Raw genomic sequence first — 22,776 nt, 5'->3', positions numbered from 1 at the left:
TCAGGACAGGTCAAAACCACAAAGTGTTTATAAAAGACTAGGAGGTAAACTACTATTCTGGCTCTCTCATTTTAAGAACATAAGAAGGGGCATACTGGGTCAGAACAATGGTCCATTTAGCCCAGTATGCTGTCTAGCAGATGGTGTGATATGCTTCAGAGGAATGAATAGAATAGGGCAATTATCGAGTGATCCATCTCCTGTCATCCAGTCATACCTTCTGGTAGTCAGAGGTTTAGGGATTATGTCCTTGACCATTTTGGCTAATAGTGCTTGGGGAGACCTACTCTCCAGGAACTAATCTAATTTTTTTGGAACCCAGTTATACTTTTGGCCTTTGCAAAATCCCCTGGCAATGAGTTCCACAGGTTGACTGTGCATTGTATGAAGCAGTACTTCCTTATATATGTTTTAAGCCTGATGCCTATGAATTTCATTGGATAACCCCTGGTTCCTGTGTTATATGAAGGGGTAAATAACACTTTCCTATCTACTTTCTCCATGCCATCATGATTATATAGACCTCTATCATATCACCCTTTAGTTGAGTCTTTTCTGAGCTCAGCAGTCCCACTCTTTTTAATCTCTCCTCACATGGAAGCTGTTCCATAACACTAACAACATTTATTGCCTTTCACTGTACCTTTTCCAATTCAAATATATCTTTTTTGAGATGGGGCAACCAGAACTGCATGCAGTATTAAAGGTATGGGCATACCTCGGATTTACATAGTGACATATAATAAGACAGAAAATATCGATTTCGTACCTAATAGTTCCTAGCACTGTTTGCTCAATGTAAAGCAAGAGCCAAAAAAGCTGATATTTTCAGAGAACTGTCCACAATGACACCAAGATCTCTTTCTTGAATAAGAGCTAGTTTAGATCCCATCATTTTGTATGTATAATTGGGTTTATGTTTTCCAGTGTGCATTACTTTGCATTCATCAACACTTACTTTCATCTGCCATTTTGTTGCCCAGTCACCCAGTTTTCTGAGATCCTTTTGTTGCTCTTCGCAATCAGCTTTGGATTTATGAGTAATTTTGTCTCAACGGCAATCTCTGCCACCTCACTATTTATCCCCTTTTCCAGATCATTTATGAGTATGCTGAACAGCACTGGTCCCAATACAGGTTCCTGGGAGGCCCCACAATTTCTCCGTCTCCATTCTAAAAAATGACCATTTATTTATAGTCTTTGTTTTCTACGTTTTAGCCATTTACTAATCCATGATCATTCTTATCCCACGACCGCTTACCCTGTTTAAGAGACTTTGTCAGACGCTTTCTGAAAGTCCAAGTACAGTATAAAACTGGATTACCATTGTCTATGTGCTTGCTGAGTCCCCTCAAAGAATTCTAATAGCTTGGTGAGGCATTATTTCCTTTTACAAAGGCTGTGTTGACTCTAGTCCAACATATCATGTTCACTACCAGGCAAATTGGTTGAAACTGTAGTAAAGAACAGAATTATTAGACATGTAGATGAAGTTGGCTTGCCAGCCTGTAATTGCTAGGATCACCTTTGGAGCCTTTTTTAAAAAAAAAAATTGGCATTACATTTAGCTATCTTCCAGTCATCTGTACAGAGGCTGATTTAAGCGATAGAGAGAATTCACTATGGTATGTAACCTATATATGCATGCACAAACACATTATATGGAAGACGCATTAACACTCTTCAGCCATGCAACCTACACCAATTTGTGCTATAAAATACACGAAAAATACATAGAAATTAAAATGAGAAAGGCTAACCATTTCTGCAATGGTTCACGTTCATGACTTTTTTTGGGGGGGGGCAAAAAAGTATTCTAAAAGTACAAACCATGTATGATCATGTTTTTGTACAGAATGTAATTTGTTGTTTGCAATGCTAAATATGGCTAATTGAAACGAGTATTACCAAAAATGGCAGACTGAAGCCACACTAACTCTGGGGCTCCATACCATTTCTCATTGAATTTGGTCACACTTTTATTCGTCTTTCACTTTAAAGGCACAAGACAAATATACATATTTTCCAATTAACAGAAGTAATTACAATTATAGTGAACTATTTTTAAAACCAATTCAGCATATAACAGTTTTGGATTCAGTTTATCTGACATGGTGCCAACAACAGACACTATTCTGAAATGTAGCTAAAATTTACTTTATATTCAAAACATGGCAAACCCGATCATCTTTAATTTTATCTGGAAATCCCAAACTATATGCAGAACTTATGATGGTCATCCAAGCAACCAGGTAAAGTGCTGCTGAGGCAGGCATGCAGTAATACAGAAACAAAAGGTTTCAAATAACCTTGGCCATTAGTATATGTAGCATACGTGCATCACACTATGATCACCCAGCACAGCATCTAAGGTTCCTGTTGGAATCATGACTGCTACTACATACACAAGTAGTGGGATTAGCCAAAAAACAACAACAAAAAACACCCATCACCTTCTTCCACATTCAGTCACCCAGGAGGTTACACACTATGAAAAACTAGCCATGGTAGTTAAACCACTGCAACTCATTCTATCTGGGGTTATGGATTAAAAACCAAGACATTTTCAATTTATACAGAATGCAGAATCCTGCCCGCCCCTTTTTAAGCAAAAAAGGCTACGAAGTGCATATCACTGGCACTTTGCTGATTCTACTGGCTTCCGATATCTGGTTAACTTCAAAGTCCTGGTTCTAACCTTCAAGGACCTTAACTGATAAGGCCACCAAGACAAATGTACTCAAGGTTATACTGCAGCTGATAGAGTCCAGGGTGAAATTCTCCAGAGTAAGGGGCAGAGCATGCTCAGCTGAGGCACCTTGGAATATCTTACAGTAAAAAATAAGAATGATCCCAATATGGACCCTTTCCAGGGACAATGTAAAGCCTACCTTTTTGCAAAAGCCTTCCTCACAATAGGAAAGAACTCATCCACATTTCTAATTAGAAGAAAGTGTGGGGCAAAGAGATCTAAACCATCAGAGCTCAATCATCAGGAGGTAGTGGTGAATAGTATCCATTATGGAAAAATATAATGTGACTCCACTTGTTGTGTTACCTCAGAACTGTGATGATTATATTAGGAATATTCAAGATTGTTATTCTGTCTGTGTACTGCTGGTAATGGCTTACGATTTCTCACTTGCATTTACCAGTTTCCAGCAACTGCACTTTTATTAAAATCTTCTAAATTCTCCTCCTCTAGGCTTGATGCACCTGTATCAGGACTAAACTCAAGTACCATAGAAAGAACCAGTTAAGAGCCCACTCTAGAATACAAGCACCACATAATGCAATGACCTGCCCCAAGCTTACTAAGCCCTTAAACATCTCATTCAAGATCAGAATTCCCACAACAACTGGCATACAATGTAAGATCAAGCTTATCAGAAAAACTTTATATAGTACAAGATGTATAACCAATATAGTGCAAGACATATAACTTATCCTCTGTTGTCTTTTTAAAATAAGTTAAATAATCAGAATTAATGTTTTGGTACTTACTGGTTGCAAACTGTCACAGTAAGTCAAATTATTCATCCTTATGTAGTGCTGAAATGATTAGCTTATGCTCAACAGTTTGAAATAAAAGTGCATACTTTTGAAATCACTGTATGAGCAATCTCACTATTTGGTAGGTCATCAGCCTTTTGGGTGCCAAACTCTTTTCTCCACTTCACTGTAATAGTTCACTTGAATAAACATCATGTATAATAGATTTAGTTTCAGATAAGGAATTAAACAACCGGCTGGGAAGAATAAATTAAAATACACATGACATTAGGCCAGTCAATACATACTGAAGGAGATCTGAGAGTTGAGAGAGAGGAAGCACATTAGAGGGAAAAGTAGAAGTTAGTAAAGGAGGTGTTTGGTAGATGGGTCAGAGGTTAGGGTGATCTGGTTGAAGGAGAAATTGCTTAGGTGTCCCAAGAAATGGCTACACATAAAGGTGCTCCTAGACACAACTACTGTATCTGTTGTCTGGACACGCTTCCTCTGAAAATGTGTTAAATGGCTCAAAGGGGATCAAACATTCAAGTTCATATCCTACTTGCCTTTATTTGAATGTCTGGGCATTGAAATAAACAAAGCTGGACTGTTTATTTAGATACACTTCTGGTCACGTGCCTGCTCAGGCACTGCATCTATCCCATTTGGAACATGGCACAATTATGTCTTTAAGGATGAGGATGTACTATTTAAGATCAGTATGCTATTTTCATTCATTTCTGTTAATCTAATTTGTAAAGCATTTTAGACTTACAGAGTAACAAGCCATCACAGAGGATTTGCCAGCTCTGAAGTTTGAAAACAGCCATTTGAGTTAATCCAAGCACTAAGACTTTTTTTTTTTTAAACAGAACAAGATTTTTCATTCTCATAACTTTAAAACGGTTTAATACAGTCTAAGATTTCTAAGAAAAATTCATCTTTGGACTGAAATCAAGCAGAAGGGATCATTCTAAAAATCAGATACTATAATGGGAGTTATAAAAATGTCCTAATTTTAAATTGTATAATATAACCTACCAAAAAACAAAAATACTGCATTGCAAATCCCGAAACAGACCTTTTCCTAGAGCAGTTGTTTTCATTCATTAACTGTAGAAAATAAAATCTCTGGGTAAATTTGAGTAATAGAGAAGATCATAAACCTCCTAGAGTAATGTAATCACACCACCTTCCTTACCTCCTTTTCTTTAATTAAGATAGTGGGCACCACAGTGTACATAGTAGTTTATCCCCCCAGAGATGGATAAAGTATCCCTTTCCGAAGAGAAGAACGCTTACACAGGATGCTGTTTAGTAGAGGAGAAAGAGGCAATTGAAGCAGAGAAATGATGGATAGCAATGACCTTTCTATCTGTAAAACATGGGCATATTTTAGGCTATTTAATTTTCAGAATTGAATTATTATTAATCAATTATTCATGGCAATTTGAATCTATTGGAGATGATTTTTGTTTTCTTAAATATTACAAAGCTATCCTTCTTGAAAACCAGAAACGAGATTAAATCCTCACAAGTAAATAACGATCAAGTGACTGCAACTCTCCCCCATCTCTCACACACATTCTTTTTCCTACATAAAACATACCTTAATGACGACTTTTTACTTTCTATAAGACTTGTGTCTAAAATCTATCTACTTAATCATTTTGAATGTTGTTTTGACTATAACAAAGATGTTTTCTGTGCCGGTATAGCTTGAGTATTAAACTGCAGAAGCCACTGTAGTTTGGGATCGGTGAAAGCATGTACACCCCGTCTCCGACTGGGAGAGATGAGCACTACCACAAGCAGTGCTGTTGCATCATAGCCTTTCCCACAGACACTAGTTAAAGCAAATGCAGTGAAACTTAAGCACCTTCTTTAATTTCAGCTTAACAGTGGGGAAAAAAACATACAGAGCCTTTGAAAGGTGTGGGTGCACAGCAACAGGCAAGGACAGGATAAGATTACTGGGCTCAGCATATATGGTTATGGGGTGTATGTGAATGGGCGTATGAGTGCTTGTGAAGGTTTCTTTTTTCCTGGCTGGGCCAGCCTATTAATCTTTCTCCTCTGAACCCTCTCTAATTTATTAGCATAACCTTGTGTGGACATCAAAACTGGACACAGCATTCAGGTAGTGCCAAAAACAGATGTAATATGACCTCCCAACTCCTATTCTCCCATTCATTAATCCAAGGATTGCATTAGCCCTTTTGGCCACAGCAGTGTAGAGGGAACTCATGGTCATCATGACATCCAGGTCCTTTTAAGAGTCACTCCTTTCCAGAATACAGTTCCCCATCTTGTAAGTATGCCTACACTATGGTCTGAATGATCATCAACTGGGAGAAAGATGCACGTTGGGGGTAGATCACTTGTCAGGGGTAGTATGATGGTGTTCATTACTGGTTTCTGAGACTTGGGTTTGGGGATTTTGGGGGGATGGGGGTGGTAACAAGAGGGATATGTGGGAGTCCAAGCATGTAAAGGTGTAGCAAAACTGCAGCTGGTTTGGGGAACGGGCTGCAAGCTAAGGGGTGTGAAGGGGTTTGTATAAGACAATGAGTGGATGAGATATTTCAGTTTATTAATTCTGCCTTGTAACATGAATTTACAAATGCAAATGAGCAATGATAAAAATAGTGAACTCGTTACACAGAGTCCCTAAAATTCTAATCTATTGTACTGTATCTGGATCAGTAAAACTGACGGATGAATTTAGTTACATACACAGCAGGATAAGAAACATCTGTAAAAAAGAAAAACCTGGAAAATTAACAGATGGAAACATTTATCATATGAAAACTAAAAGGTTCTTATTACAAAAGGGAGCATGTATCAACTGTGTGGGTGGACAAAACAATCCTTATGGAAAAAGAGAAACTGAATCATTAGGACAGTGGTAAATAGATGGCAAGACTTTTGAACAAAAATTACAATGTGTCCTTTGTTTAAAATTAATTAAAAACATGAAAAACTAATTATTTGACTAGGCAGCGTTATGTAAATTTTCTTATTTAAAACATAATAATATGCCAAAACACTGTTTACTTCTAGTCCCAGACTGGTTTTTATATACAATATTTCTTGAACATACTTGAATAATACAATATACTTGGTTGAATAATTATCATGCTTAGCTGAAGTACTTATTATTAAGATGATAAACAATGTTTTAGACACACAAGGTTCTCTTTATTATACTTGTTCTGTTACTCAAGCTTCAATTATCGAGAAGACCAATGCATAAAACTTTTACAAATAACACTTGCAGTATGTAATCGAGTCAAATACTGCTAATGTGATGTAAAAGCTACGTCTCTCCTCATGCCCACAACTGAAGAACAGTGAGAAAATCTGCTTTAGTATCATGATTTTTACTACTTTTTCTTGGAGGATCACTTTGCTCTGCATTAAGAAAATTAAGAAAAAAAAAAACAGTGGTGAAATAAAAAATGAGTATTCATTATTTCACAACAGTTATTCACACATGCTTCATCATAATGGCAGCACTTTATATTTGAGTTTCATATAGCAGTAAAGGATGGGAGCTTTAGAGGTATTCAGCACTGACCTAACTGCTGTCACTGAAGTCAATGGTAAAACTGATATTGATTTAAATGGGAACAATTAGGCCAATGCTAAACCCTTTTGAAAATCCCACCAAAATATTTATGATGAGATGATCCCTCCCATTACTCAGGCTTTCAATCATGGTGTCATTTTAGACTCTCCTTACTTCCACGCACTTGCCAATTCCTGCTGCTTCTTCCTATACCATAAAGAGAAAAAAAAATCATCCTCCCATCTCCAATCCAACTGCCAAGAACAGAATCCACGCACTAGTTGTTTTTTTTAAATCTTGACTACTGCAACCTTCTGCTATATCATTCTCTCTCCACTGCAGTTCAGTCCATCTAAAATATTGCTACCAATTGATTTTACTTTCCCAGAACTCTAGGCCTTCTTCCCCAGCCTCTTTTCTAATCCCACATAAAATTCAAACTTTTTCTCTTAACCTACAAGGAACCGCAGACCCCTCCTTCTGCAAACAATTCTACCCTCATCTCCTCCACTACACCCATCTCTCTCTTTGCTCACTCTCAACTCTGCATCTTCTTGCCTGTCGCCATTACATTTAGAACATCACTCTCTTCTTTTCCAAAACCATTTAACATCCACTTTTTCCAAACTTAGGTCAACCTAGCTACATCACTCACTGAAAAACGTAGGTATGATGACCACAGCCCCAATATAGACACCACCAGGTCCACAGAAGATCTAGCTACCACCTCTTGGGGGAAGGGGGAGGAATGTCCTACAGCAATGGTAAAAGCTCTCCCATTGCTGTAGCAAATGTCTGCACTACAGGGGTGCAGTAGAAGGTTTGCCTCTGTAGATCTTGTAGTGCACACACACCTTAATACCCAGTACAGTATTTTGAACTGCCCTAGTTTATGCCCTTAGACTGATAGTCCTTTGGGATAAGGAACCTGTTAATGGTGGCACAGCTCTCCCACCACGCTGTTTTACATACATTTATGTCACCATATATAACAACAACTATTACCCCAAACTATGAAAAATGTGCAGATTTACCCTTTAGGTAAATTTAAGCTTTCCTAAGAAACACCTAACCAGTAACACAATACATCCAAGATATGGCAAAATATTTATGGAGTTAGTTATCTAAAAAAAGGGAGAAGTTGATATTTCAAGAGAGACTTTTATTCAGCTGCTTACAGAAAGGGGAGGAGATGGGACCACACAAGGGAAAAGAAATGCTTAACTATGGAGAGTTCTGAGGACTAGAGTAGCACAAATTTATCCTGCTGACACGCTGCTGAAGGACAATACATGCAGAGTATGCCGCAACGCTAACCTTTAAGTGGATGGTCAGTCCATATTCCTCAGGTTGAAAGTAGATGCAAAATGCTGCTTTAAGCTTATTCAATTTATGAATATACCTTATAATTAGAGACATTTCCCCATGCTACCACTCCTTTGACTTTCAAAAGCTCAACTATTTACAGAATGTTAAAGTAAACACAGTATTAGCACTAACAGTTATTAGCAAAACATTTGACCTTTAAGCATGTGCAACTGTTCAGAATACATTGGGCAGTGCATAAACATTGACTGAAAAAGAAAATGAAAATAGCCTTACATTCTTCATTTAAAATAAATTATAGGTTTTAGAAGCTGCACCCTAGTCTATCTAGTGTTAATCCCTTACCAATCAAGCTTTAAGGTATGTTTTACAACATTCTTTTAGTTCAGTGTCTGGAGAGGCTACATTTTGTTATGCAAGACGTTTCTGCAAGCATGCTACTTTAGGACTTGAAATTCCTCAGTTGCTCAATGTATCTGAATGGAAGCTCTCGCTTTAAAAAAAGCTGCTTTGAGCTTAGTTTACTCTGCCACTTAAACATGTAACTTGATAAATCTATGGTGATAGTACCTAGTAAAGTTGCACACTGCAACTAGTTTGTCTGCTACATAAACTCATCTGGTCATGAACTTATAGGCAAAGTACATCACATCACATAATATTATGTCTTTAAAAGGTAAATTATACAGGAGTTCCCTATCATACTGTTATGCAGAGACACTCAAATCACCAAAACATCTTGTTTATGTCTTGGTTTCAACCTTTTGCTGATTATGCTGACAGGAATCATTCCAGGGAAGAAATTCTGTTGACATACATTATGGTTGCAACATAATTGATTTGACACACATTTAACTGAGTCAACAGTCAGTACCCCATTACACTAGTAAAGCAAGCCTAAACGACAGCAATTTGTTCTGGAAATACTTACTTCTGATGAGGTCACCATCAGTGCGATTTCCCCAGACAGACTGGTCTTGTATCTTTGGTTGTATGCTTTGGTTATTGGAAGGTGGTGTTATGTCTCTTTCTCCTGCAGCTGTATTCTCTTTATCACATTTTTCTAAATCAAAGAAAAAACATATTTTAATTTCAAATCACTGATAACATTAGTATTGTTATTTTCCCCTTTTAAATAATGCATAATAATGTTAGTTTCAACCACTTTTCCCATCATTTTTGCTCATCTAATCAGACTAGTTCTTTAATGAAAGTCTTTCAGTGGGCTTGCATTTTACATGTTCATATGCAAATACACCTTAAGACAACAGTTTAATGGCAAACTGTGTTTGGCATTTAACAACGTTTATTTACCTCCCAAAACAACATTTTCAGATAAAACCTCTAAATGACACACAAAATCCGGTATTTTTGCCCATGCAGATGTGCTTCTTGTGTAGAAACTACTTACTATGTGGGAATTTCATGAAAGCTATAGGAACTGTGCCAAAGGTCTGAGATTCAACATATGACTAATAAGACAACTTATGTTGACTAATAGCCAAAACTGATGGAGACGAAAATCCCATGGTAACAGAACTTTCAGTTGTTGTTTTTTTATAGATATGAAAAGTCATTGTTGAATTAAAATGAAGTTCTAACCAAATTTACAAAATGCTTTTCTTTTTGTAATAAACATGCTTCAAATGTAAGAAAGCTTGTTTCACCGTGTTGGCCAAGAGATTCTTAAGCCTTCTTTACAAGTACTAGAGAATTCAACAGTAATATGTTCAGATGTAGTTTCCCATATGAAGTTTCTCCTTGCTCACAAGCACTGACTCATATTTTCACTCACCAAAATAAATGAAAGCTTTCATAGGTATCTTCCGTAGGCAATTATTTTATTCAAAACACACCAGTCACTGATAGATCACCATGCATCTGAAGAAGTGAGGTTTTTACCCACGAAAGCTTATGCTCAAATAAATCTATTAGTCTTTAAGGTGCCACCAGACTCCTTGTAGTTTAAGAATCTATATTCCATGTTACAATGGTTCATAAAAATACTGCACTTAGATTTCAAGTTGCAGTTTGAAATATTACTTCATAACATTTTTGGAATGTGTTTTATAACGTGTGCTATGTAAAGCTATTTTAAAATAAAGTGAACTACCACCTGTTGAATAGTGGGGAGGAAACTGCATGAAATTCTTAATGTTACCTTTATTAATTTACTGTATCTCTAGCACACAGATAACGATTTAAATCATTTTAAAAGATTTTGCTCTTAAACTAACCAGAGTAGCAAAATTAGGAAGATTATGAAACCAATCCTGAATTGCTGGAAGACAATTGATGTTTCACTGTGCAGCGGTAACTGTTTTGTATAAGATGTGATAGTGCACAATCCTATTTAAAATCTTGATATAGTAGATTATATTAAACAGTCCTACTGAAAGAATAACTGTATTTTGGGGCAGTCAAAATTCCAAATTAAATTTTAGCCAAGTGAACTAGAATTCTGAGCGTAGAACCAACTGTAAGTGTCAAATTTCCTTAGATGTCACCACACCTACAGCAGTTGTCATTCAGTCTTAAGTAGACATCTTCTCAATATCTGAAGTCTGCGGAATAATTCATAATTAATTACCTTTAATTTTACTTCTCTATTAGCTTTCTACTCATTTCCCAACATCTTTTCATTGCTGAGGACTAAACCATACTTGAATTCTCTCATTTTTGATTCCTGTTTGAAAAACTATGATGGTATGTACAGTACGCTGCCAGCCAGCACTACTTCATTGGCTATTCTGTGAACCACTCCTGAAATTGTGATTAAATTGTTAACATCAAGAAAACAAAGGTGCAGCATTTAAGAAAGGAGTGTCACAACTAACCAGTAAAATAACTCTTGATCTGAGGATTATCTAAAAATGAGTTTCTTAAATTGCTGAAGGGATATCAAAAGACAGATGTGCAGCATAACACCATTAACTTCACCAAGTGAGGATCTGCCCCCGAATGTCCATAGATGAAATCTATCCCAATGTTTTTTTCAAATTTCACAGTGAAAGTAATAACCACTGATTTACCTTCTCATTTCCAAAAAGAAAAGGAGTACTTGTGGCACCTTAGAGACTAACCAATTTATTTGAGCATAAGCTTTCGTGAGCTATAGCTCACTTCATCAGATGCATACTGTGGAAACTGCAGAAGACATTATACACAAAGAGACCATGAAACAATACCTCCCCCCACAAACTCACTCTCCTGCTGGTAATAGCTTATCCAAAGTGACCACTCTCCTTACAATGTGTATGATAATCAAGTTGGGCCATTTCCAGCACAAATCCAGGTTTTCTCACCCCCCCACCCACCCAAAAACACACACACACACACACACACACAAACTCACTCTCCTGCTGGTAATAGTTCATCCAAAGTGACCACTCTCCCTACAATGTGCATGACAATCAAAGTGGGCCATTTCCAGCACAAATCCAGGTTTTCTCACACACACACCCCACACACACACAAACTCACTCTCCTGCTGGTAATAGCTCATCCAAACTGACCACTCTCCTTACAACGTGTATTATAATCGAGGTGGGCCATTTCCAGCATAAATCCAAGTTTAACCAGAACGTCTGAGGGGGGAGGGTAGGAAAAAACAAGGGGAAATAGGCTACCTTGCATAATGACTTAGCCACTCCCAGTCTCTATTTAAGCCTAAATTAATAGTATCCAATTTGCAAATGAATTCCAATTCAGCAGTTTCTCGCTGGAGTCTGGATTTGAAGTTTTTTTGTTTTAAGATAGCGACCTTCATGTCTGTAATTGCGTGACCAGAGAGATTGAAGTGTTCTCCAACTGGTTTATGAATGTTATAATTCTTGACATCTGATTTGTGTCCATTTACTCTTTTACGTAGAGACTGTCCAGTTTGACCAATGTACATGGCAGAGGGGCATTGCTGGCACATGATGGCATATATCACATTGGTGGATGTGCAGGTGAACGAGCCTCTGATAGTGTGGCTGATGTTATTAGGCCCTGTGATGGTGTCCCCTGAATAGATATGTGGGCACAGTTGGCAACGGGCTTTGCTGCAAGGATAGGTTCTTGGGTTAGTGGTTCTGTTGTGTGGTATGTGGTTGTTGGTGAGTATTTGCTTCAGGTTGGGGGACTGTCTGTAGGCAAGGACTGGCCTTAGACTATCTAATTTTTTTTTTTTTAAATGGGAATTTTCCCCATAGTTGAGATCTTAGGCTTCTTGGATTGCATTATTAGGCTTCAAATAATGGAGACATCTTGGATTATATAATAGACTAACACCTGTCAGGAATGGTCTAGATAATACTTAGTCCTACCATAAGTGCAGGGGACTGGACTAGATAACCTCTCAAGGTCCTTTCCACTCCTATGATTTTATGATTATTTTCTTGATTCCGGAAGTGCTGACACAATGTGCTAGTTGCTGTCCAAGCATGCATGAAGACGAACATTGCCTCCATTTGCGGCAATAATTTACAATTTAAAAAATTGCATTTGTAGGTATTTTGTTGTTTTACTTTATTTTTGCATTTTGTTATGAAATATGCCTGAAAGCAAGGTCACTAAATTAAAGCATTACAATGACTATTACCAACAATCCAAGGAAATGCTTGAACCTTGGTTGATGGGTCATACCTACTCAGAAAGTTTTCCAAACAGAGCCTAAAGCTGCTATGAGAGCAATGGCATGATCAGGCACTCCTTTTTCATGGGTTTTGTGTAGGAACTTATAACACTTTTCTAGTTCAAACAAGTTCGGTCTTGAAATTTCTCTCTCTGTATACTAGCCTTCTCTTCTCCATTACATTCTTCAGCCTATATGCAATAAACCCTCAAAATTGACAGCCAGTAGGAAAAAGAGACGCTGTTCAACCCAGCTTATTTCCAAACTCTAACATCCTAGATATTTTGTTTGATATTCATTAGAATGCGTTCATCCAGAAAACCAACCTCTCTTCAAAACTTTTGTAAGTTTTTTCAGATGATACAGTAAAAGCATCATACCCTTTCCCTGGTTATTATGGTTATTCATTTGTATTACAGTACTGACTCAGGATCAAGTCCTTCTTGTGCTAGGAACTGCTGCTTTAAAAAAAAAAAGGGGGGGGGGACAGTCCCTACCCCAAAGAGCTCAGGACTAGATCCACAAAGGTACTTATACATTACAACTTTTAGCTGACCTCCTTCTCACTAGAATCCTTGGATTTAGGCAGCAAAACTGGCAATTAGGTGCCTAAATTCCTTTGTTGATCTATCAGCTAACTACAGTCTAAGGCCCTGATAGAATCATAGAAACGTAGGACTGGAAGGGACCTCGAGTTGTCATCTAGCCCAGTCCCCAGCACTCATGGCAGGACTAAGTATTATATAGACCATCCCTGACAGGTGTTTGGCTAACTTGCTCCTAAAAATCTCCAATGATGGAGATTCCACAACCTCCCTAGGCAATTTATTCCAGTGATTAACCACTCTGACAGGAAGTTTCTTCTATTAATCATCCAAACCACCCTTGCTGCAATTTAAGTCCATTGCTTCTTGTTCCATCCTCAGAGGTTAAGGACGACAATTTTTTCTCCCTCCTCCACGTAACATCCTTTTATGTACTTGAAACCTGTTCTGCCCCCCTCAGTCTACTCTTCTCCAAAACTAAACAAATCCATTTTTTTTCAATCTTCCCTAATAGGTCATGTTTGCTAGACCTTTAATCATTTTTGTTGCTCTTCTCTGGACTTTTTCCAATTTGTCCACATCTTTCCTGAAATGTGGTGACCAGAACTGGACGCAATCCTCAGTTGAGGCCGAATCAGAGTAGAGTAGAGCAGAAGAATTACCTCTCGTATCTTGCGTACTCCTGCTAATAAATCCCAGAATGATATTTCCTTTTTTGCAACAGTGTTATGCTGTTGACTCTCATTTAGCTTGTGATCCACTATGACCCTCAGATCCCTTTCCACAGTACTCCTTCCTACGCAGTCATTTCCCATTTTGTATGTGCGCAACTGATTACTCCACTTAGGAAGGAACACTTTGCATTTGTCCTTATTGAATTTCATCCAATTTACTTCAGACCATTTTTCCAGTTTGACCAGATCATTTTGAATTTCAATCCTATCCCTCCTAAGCACTTGCAACCCCTCCCAGCTTGGTATTGTCCACAAAGCTTTACAGACGTATCACAGCCCTGTGGACATGAATCATTTCACTGGTATTATGCATATGAAACTGAAAGCAGAAGTAGGTTTACGTAAAATCTACAGTTAGGCATTTATGAGTTTCTGCTTTTCATTTGGTGCCACTTTAGAACCAACACTGACAACTATGAAGTAAACCAATTTCACAAAAATAATAAGCCAAATAATTTTATATTTGGAAACACACAAAGTAACTACTTAACTAGTTTGGAAAAAAACAACTAAAATTGCCCAACAGTTGAAAAAAAAATCCCCATTATTCATAACACTCAAACTGCTGGTAAAGTGTGACTATTAAGGCAACTGGAGTAGCTAGCTGTAACCTTAAGAAATTCTAGGAGTCCCCGTAAAGCAGGATTATTACAGTCCAAATCCAATTTGGGTGCAGTGTTCTTTAATGGCCCCAGGATTCAGGAAAGAATCCCCATTCACATAAGAACTAAAGCATGCAAAGTCAATGGTACTTTGAGCACATGCTTGAAGTTGAGCAAGGCACTGAACATTAATTCTTCTTTTTTCAAACAGTATATTAAATTTCATATTTTGAATTCATATGGAAGTATATTTTGCAGAGAAAGAGGAGGCTGCTGGATGTCATTTTCAGAATGTCTCTATTTCTTCTATTTTTTCAACTGATGTGTTTGAATCCGTTTCAACACTCTAAATCATCTTTAGATATCTGTTACTCTCTAAAGTATTCTTCCTGTCATACGATTATTCTTCCTTTCATACTAACACTGTTTGTTTCTCTATTTTGCAAACACTTAGACAATGTTCACTAATTGTTATTCTAGATTATTTTTAGTTAATAACAGGCCAAGGTAAAAGCTTGCTCAGTACTCTTAGATGAGACTCCAAAACAGTCTAAAATATGGCCTGATTATTCAGCTGGAGTTCTGTGCAAGATCAACCTCTTAATAGCATACAGTTTATTTAAATACACAGGATTTAATATAAAAAAGTCTGTCCATGGGTACAACTAATAATCAGCACCAGGTCAGTGCTAACATTTTAGGCATTTTACTTCAATGGGAGCTACTGGTGAGAGTCAGACTTCTTATTTAGGTGTGTTAGGGGTCCTTCACAGTCCAATCTACATCCCACAGAACACTAATACAGGGGACAGTCAGGCAGCCGGGGAGCACAGGAGGTGAGAGGTGCTAATACTACGAGTTCAACAACTACAAGGGGCCTGTCCAGAAAAGATCAGGGCCCCACCCAAGCAGATCTAATCACTACTGGGGGGAGGAAATGGACAAGCACCTTTAAAAGGTGTATCAAAGGTGCACTCGTAGGACTCTCCTCAGTGCCAGGTATACCTCACTGGTACTGATGAGGTACCTCACTGGTACCGATGAGGCTCTCAGGATTCAAAACTAAGCATTAAAATGGCTCAATTTCAAAAGGGACGACATGACTAATTCATTTGCTACCAATGGTAAGCCCAGCAATATGAAGAGCCAAATTCCAATTACCTTACTCACACAAATATTTACCAATTAATTTTAAAATGGTCTCATAAGAAAGGTGATTGGAGGATGCTCCGATGCCATGTCAGTGAGCATGGTGTAAAAAACATTTAACGTGGCCAAGTATACACTTTATAACTTTTGCTAGCATCATCATCTTTCTTTCCCCACAACTTGCATGGGTGTGCCCAACTAGCTGCTGAAGCTATTTTCTTTCACTTCTTTTTTCTTAGTCACATAACTGCGGCATTTTTCAGACATTTAAACTTTAAACAGTTCTTCCTTATAAAGAGTCTTGTTTTAAGAGGAAGAGCACATTTAGGCTTAAGCTATCTATCTGACAGCGCAACTGAAAGTACAATTAGTTGAGTGAGGAGAACACCATTGGAGAGTCTGTTTTCCTTGCAACGCATTGCAGAATTATGGAAGAGAAGAAGAAATGGATGTGCTCAAGAACTGAGTCTTTCGAAATAGTTGGACAAATATGGAAAACATTTTAGAAGGTTGTATTATAGTTTTTCTGACTGAAGTGCATTTAATATTTTCTATTCTACACAAGAATCCAATTATATCTAATTAATGAAACTTGGTCAGTTTTCTCAGGCAAATAGAAATTCAGTTATACTCTTTACTGCAAATGTACGGAGTCCTAATTTAAAAATGACGAAGTTTTCAAGAAAATGATATCAAGAATTGTGTAATTAATTACTCAAATTATTTCCATGAACCCCCTGACCTACTCCAAAAAACATTCTGGTCTTTCAGTACGCTAAAGAAAAGCTTTTCAAGAACCTACAACTTCCAGCGAAGTCAGTGGAATCATAGGTCCTCAGCAGCACCTAACAGGGTCAAGTCACAAGGAAATCGCGCTACAGAATATTGCAAATGTTCGTTGCTATTTCCCCACAAGTCCTGTTCTCAAAATAAAATTCATGCACATTGATTTGCTAATATTTGGAGTTATTGGGAAAAACTGGTACTCCACTTCCATACGTTCCTCTGTCAGTTTCCTAACAAAGCAAAGAGTATTTTAGAGATATTTCTTCTTAAATACGGATTTAAAAAGCAGCAACTTCCTCTATTTAAAATAAATGCTGTAAATATTTCACAAGGGTCTTAAGTTGAAGGTGAAGTGGACACAGTTTTCCTTACAGGTTTCAGAGTGGTAGCCGTGTTAGTCTGTATCAGCAAAAACAACGAGGAGTCCTTGTGACATTTTACGCTTTCGTGGGCTAGAACCCATTTCATCAGATGCATGGGGTGGAAAAATACAGTAGCAGGTATATTTATACATAGTACATGAAAAGATGGGAGTCCACAAGGACTCCTCGTTGTTTTTGTTTTCCTTACATTATATACAACATACCTTCAGACATCATACAACTAATCTCTTTAACTGAATCTACAACAGTGGTTCTCAAAGCCGGTCCGTTGCTTGTTCAGGGAAAGCCCCTGGCGGGCCAGACCGGTTTGTTTACCTGCTGCGTCCGCAGGTTTGGCCGATCGCAGCTCCCACTGGCCGCGGTTCGCCGCTCCAGGCCAATGGGGGCTGCGGGGAACCGTGACCAGTGGGAGCTGCGATCGGCCAAACCTGCGGACGCGGCAGGTAAACAAACCGGTCCGGCCCGCCAGAGGCTTTCCCTGAACAAGCGGCAGACCGGCTTTGAGAACCACTGATCTACAAGATACACTTCCACGGCTAGTCTGTAGATGTCATTTTTCTTCAGTTTTTAATTTACTAGAGCACATACTGTACTGGGATCACATTTATAAAAAGCATAACATTAGTTTATTTATGATTCCCCAAAACAATTTTATTAATCTAAAATAGTAGTTTTCAACCTTTTCTTCATTTGCAGACCACTAAAAAATTTTAAATGGAGGTACAGATCTTTTGGAAATCTGAGACATAGTCTGTGGACCACTAGGGGTTCGCGGACCACAGGTTGAAAACCACTGATCTAAACTATGAACTCAGTTCTTTCACCCTAACACTGAGTAATAACTTACTAAGCAACAGGAGATTAATATGTGTAAAGGTGAAAGAGTCAAGTCCTAAATATTTTTCCTAAACCTTCAATTCTGTAATTCCTGAACTACCCTGGCTTTGTAACCATATACTGCTAAACTGATTGAAGCGCTGGAATAATGATTGACAATGATATAAACTCACCTGTTCCCTTCTCCCCTCCCTTCAAAAACAGATTTAGGCTAAAAGAAAGTAATAAATATCCACAAATACTATTCAAGTTTAGGTTCATCATCAAAATACATCACATTTTAAAGTTGTAGCAAATAAGACCCCAATCCATTGATAGAACTTTTTACATGCTTAAAGTTGAACATGTGCTTAAGAGTTTGCAGGGGCTGTGACACTGGTAGACCCTGTGCCAGCTCTTGACAAGGTGTAGGTGTCAGCTGAGAACTGACAAATTCATAGCTGAAAACCAGACCAGCTCATCTCTATGTTAGTATTGTTTAAGATCGATGTAAAACTTGTAAGGATGTGTTTAGACTCTATAAATTGGTTGTAAATTGCTGAATGCATTAATCTTATTGTAATCTCTGTATCCCATGCTATAAGATAATATGTATCTTTTGCTTTATAGCTGTAAAAATGCCTGCTCTGAACTTGAGAGCTCAGACAGGAGGAGTGCTTCCCTCACCCACCAAAGAGGACTGTGAGACTAAATGGGCCATTGTAAGACATGCGGATACAAAGACTCTGCTAATTACGTCAACACAGGCTACATGCAGAAGGCCTTGTCCCATCAGTTTGAATTCTGAAAGAGGAAAATAAAGATAGCTGACATGAAAATTTTTCATCTTTGGAGTCTGGACTCTCTCAGGGCCATAGACACTAAACTGAAGAAGAGATCCTCAGGGTGGACCTAGGGGTAACCCTGGAAGACATTTTGAATTGACAGATTACTAGAGCTCTGTCACTTTTTTGGAACCAGAGACTTATTTTTGGGTATATGTCTGCTTGCTTTAACCTGAAAATAACACTCTTGTTTATTTTCTTAGTTAATATAGCTTGAGTTAGTTTACTGTAGGATTGGTTACCAGCACTGTTTTTGATGTGAGATCTAAGGTACAAATTGATCTGGGGTGAGTGACTGGTCTCTTGGGACTGGGAACAACCTGAATATTTTGTGATCTTTGGTGTAAGTGACCATTTATCACTAAATCCAGCTTGCCTAGGTGGCAAGATAGACTGGAGTGCCCAAGGGGACTATCTGTGACTTCCTAGTAAGACTGGTATAATGCTTCAGGACTGGGTTGGTAAAATCTAATTATAGAACATACAACCAGTTACAGGTGTCTGCCCTGAGGCTGACATTTACAGTCATGAACCACTCCAGAAAGTGTGACAGGCCCCAACCAGTGCATAAATCTAAACCAAAGTACTTACAACGCTTGTGATTCATTGGCTCTTCAAAATATGATCATATAATCCTTTAAAATGATACTTACACATGTAATAGATATTCAAATTTCTTCTTACACATATTTTGCCCATGGCCAGATCAGGGTCATATTTTGTCCCAGGTAGTTAAAAAAAAAGCCTAATATTTGGGAAGCTAAATGATTTTATTTCGTATTAATAAAATACAAAAACCCAATTCCAAGCCACATATCTTAAAAATAAAGTCTTGTTCCTAAATCAATTATCTCACTGACCAAACTTCAATAATTTCTATGCATGGCCTACATGTAAAGTTTAACCAGTATGGACATTTGATTATATGACACAATAAAGGTGGCACTTAATGCTCAAAATATGTATTACAGACATTGGTCTTTCTGGCAAAAACATGGTGCTAACAGTTCAGTTCTGCACGGTTGATCTTCTGTATCTAATTTAAAAAAAAAATTGCTGTTTAGCAGTTATGAGTCACTCTCTAGGACAAAAAAAACAGTAAGATCAGTATAAGCCAATTTAACATTTCTACATGCCAGATCATTTTTATTTAGCTACGGATACTTTCTGGTTTCTTAAATGAGATGTCAACTTTGATTCCATGTAGCTATTGATTTAAAGATGTTGCCAAAGAAGAGAGTGTGGCTTTATTATATAGTTGTACAACTGAGTTACCATGCTGTGTAACTTTATACATAGCTGGTACTTGAAGCAATTTTAAATTAGATTCTTCCTTTCTATTCTTCAGAGACTTATTTTATATCGCTATCAGAATTCTTGAAATCAAAACTGCCAGCTGTAAAAGAAAAAAAGATAAAGCCTGATTGCCACAGACCATAAGTATGTACAGTAAATGACCACATCCTCCTGTATCTTATCTTCAGAAGATAAGTTGTCAAACTAATTTACCTGCAGCTTTTCCAGAAATCAACTCATTTGGGTGCCAAACTAAAAATCAAATAAGATTTAATTCTGAGAGTGTCATACTAAGATGAAAACAAATGATATGCATCCCTTTGAATAGTGGATTAAAAGTAAGTTAATAAAGCACAAACTGGGTTTGTCAGCAGTATCTCAAGGGTAGCCTCAAAGGGAAAACAAAGTGACCTCCAACCTGAACAAGTCATGGTCACAGACCTGCTGCCTACCGCAATCTGCTCGGAGGACACGCTGGGAATTTGAGAGGCATTACAGAGACGTGCTTACAAACAAAACCACAAGGCTAAGAAGCGAAAGAAAGGGAGCGTTTAAGGCATAGCATGATGGGGCTCTCTGAAAGCCCCTTGTTTTTTAAAAAGAGGGAACTTGGGTGGTGGGGGGGAGGGGTGAGACCCACCTACTTTTTTTCTGTTGACTGCAGAGACACATTTTCAGTAACAAGCGGAGTCCAGAGGAACAGCAGAGACCAGGGCTCAACACCCCCCTCCTTACCCACACCGAATGAACCAGCGAATGTACCATTCCAATCAGAGGCGCAACAATTGGAGAGAAACTTTAAAGCAACTCACCGCCAGGCAGCGAGAGCAGAAGGCTGCGTTCGGTCCGAGCTGCAGGCGCTGGCCCTTCAGGCCCCGGAGGAAGAGGTTCCCTCGCTTGGGACATCTGCCAGCTCTCTCCCCGCGTCCTAGGAGCTTCCACCCCCCGACCAGCCTAACACGCCACCCTGAAGGGACAAACACACGAGAGGCCGTTCGAGTGCGTTGCTCCCCCGCACACTCACGGCTCCGGGGCTGGGGCTTGGAGAGGGGCCGGCCCCAAAGAAGCAACTTTGCAACTCCGCGGCAGGCGCGTCCCTCCGCCCCTGTCCTCCCCGCTGCATGCGGAGGGCGCCTTTAGATGCACAGGCGCAAAGTGCTGGCGGGCAGCTCAGGGCGGAGCACAGCCCCCGGGGTGCCTGAGCGTTGGGGGGCTCGGGGGATGCTCAGCGCCCCATAGCCAACTGGAGCCACCCGCCATACCTTGGCATTGCCTTCTGCTCGGCCCCGGCACGCTCCCCTCCTCCACCTCCTGTGGCGGGATGTCCCTTTCCTCCGCCCTGGCAAGGGAAACTTACCGAGGCTCCCAAAGCAGCAGCAGCATCTCCCCTGGCGGCGCGGCCGCCTCTTCGCCTCCCCTCTCCAGCTGCGGCGGCTGCCTCCTCCCTCCTGTGCAGCCCCCGGGCTCCTACGGCTGCAGCCCCTGGCACCCCGCCCCGCTGCCGCGCGGGCCCTCGCCCTCTACAGCCAGCGCGCTGCACACACCAAACGGGGACTTTTTTCGTCTCTCTCTCCCCCGCCCCAAAGCTTCTTCGTTTTTCATCATTTCCGGAGACTGGAAACAGCCAGCTGTGGCTGGCAGCGATCGAGGCGTGGGGGCGGCGGCTCCCCAGGTCCCGCTGCCCGACCCGTTCCCCAGAGGCTGGGGCAGGGAGGCTGGGCCAGAAGAAGGTCATGGACACCAGCCAGGCCCAAACTGGGAGCATCCTCCTACCAGGTGGCTGGGGTTGGGTATGGGCCATGCTGGGCTTGTAACCCTGCAAGTGCCCTGAGCAAATGGGGGGGAAGGGGGCCACCACTTCCAAAAATAATGACAGGTTTCAGAGTAGCCCTGTTAGTCTGTAATCAGCAAAAAGAAAAGGCGTACGTGTGGCACCTTAGAGACAGATTGTTAGTCTCTAAGGTGCCACAAGTACTCCTTTCCACTTCCAAAAAGGAGGCTTTCATGCCTGAGCATTGCTTGCAGCTGTAGCATAGGGCTAGGTGAGAGTAGCACTTTAATAGGGTTAACCTCTAACTCTGACATTATTCACTTTGGTTTGAAAAACGTAGGCTACTTTTCAGGTTCAACCAGTTTGCAAATAGCAACCTGGTTGAGGTGACTGATTTACAAAAGTCAGAGATGCAGTAGGCCCTAAAGCCTTTCATCAACAGCAGAGATTTACTTTAAAAAAATCAATGCAACATTTACATATGATTGCACAGGTACGATATATAAATAAAGAAGGAAGGAGCAAAGATTTTACAGAGCAGATACCTAGAAAGCTAAACCACTTCCTTCCACCAGCACCTCTTCTGTAATCTCATGCACCTCTCACTTGCAGGTCTGTTTTCATCCATATAGAAAAAACATTCTTGTCAGTTTTAGGGCTTGTACACACCAGCGCTTACTTTGGTATAAGTCACTGTGGGAAAAGAGACACCCTTGAGTGATGTCAATTACACACCAACTTAAGCAGTGGTGTGGACGCGCGATGTCGGCAGAAGAAGCAGTCCCACCAGCGTAGCTACCGCTGCTTGGGCAGGTTGAGAAATTATGCTGACGGGAGAGCTC

General features: G+C 39.5%; 1 protein-coding gene across 2 annotated transcripts in view; it reads right to left on the bottom strand.

Moving 5' to 3' along the window:
* The window catches only part of MDFIC (MyoD family inhibitor domain containing), a 63,449-nt gene extending 41,481 nt beyond the window's left edge, over positions 1–21,968 (bottom strand). Inside the window, exons 1-3 of one of the 2 annotated variants that reach the window (XM_084620655.1) lie at positions 21,521–21,968; positions 20,976–21,130; positions 9,321–9,452 (exon numbers count right to left, since the gene is read on the bottom strand). In XM_084620655.1, coding sequence (XP_084476781.1) covers positions 9,321–9,452; positions 20,976–21,069 — 226 coding nt within the window. In that variant the 5' untranslated portion in view covers positions 21,070–21,130; positions 21,521–21,968. Of the gene's footprint in view, positions 1–9,320; positions 9,453–20,975; positions 21,131–21,425; positions 21,490–21,520 lie in introns of those variants that run through there. The other variant, XM_084620656.1, reaches the window with a different exon arrangement.
* Between the last annotated feature and the right edge of the window lie 808 nt (positions 21,969–22,776).

Source organism: Lepidochelys olivacea (genome assembly GCF_965140295.1).
Source record: "Lepidochelys olivacea isolate rLepOli2 genome assembly, chromosome: 1".
In the NCBI taxonomy this organism is placed as follows: Eukaryota; Metazoa; Chordata; order Testudines; family Cheloniidae; genus Lepidochelys; species Lepidochelys olivacea.
The sequence above is the reverse complement of the archived record's forward strand: the minus strand, read 5'-3'. Positions and strand labels throughout refer to the sequence as shown.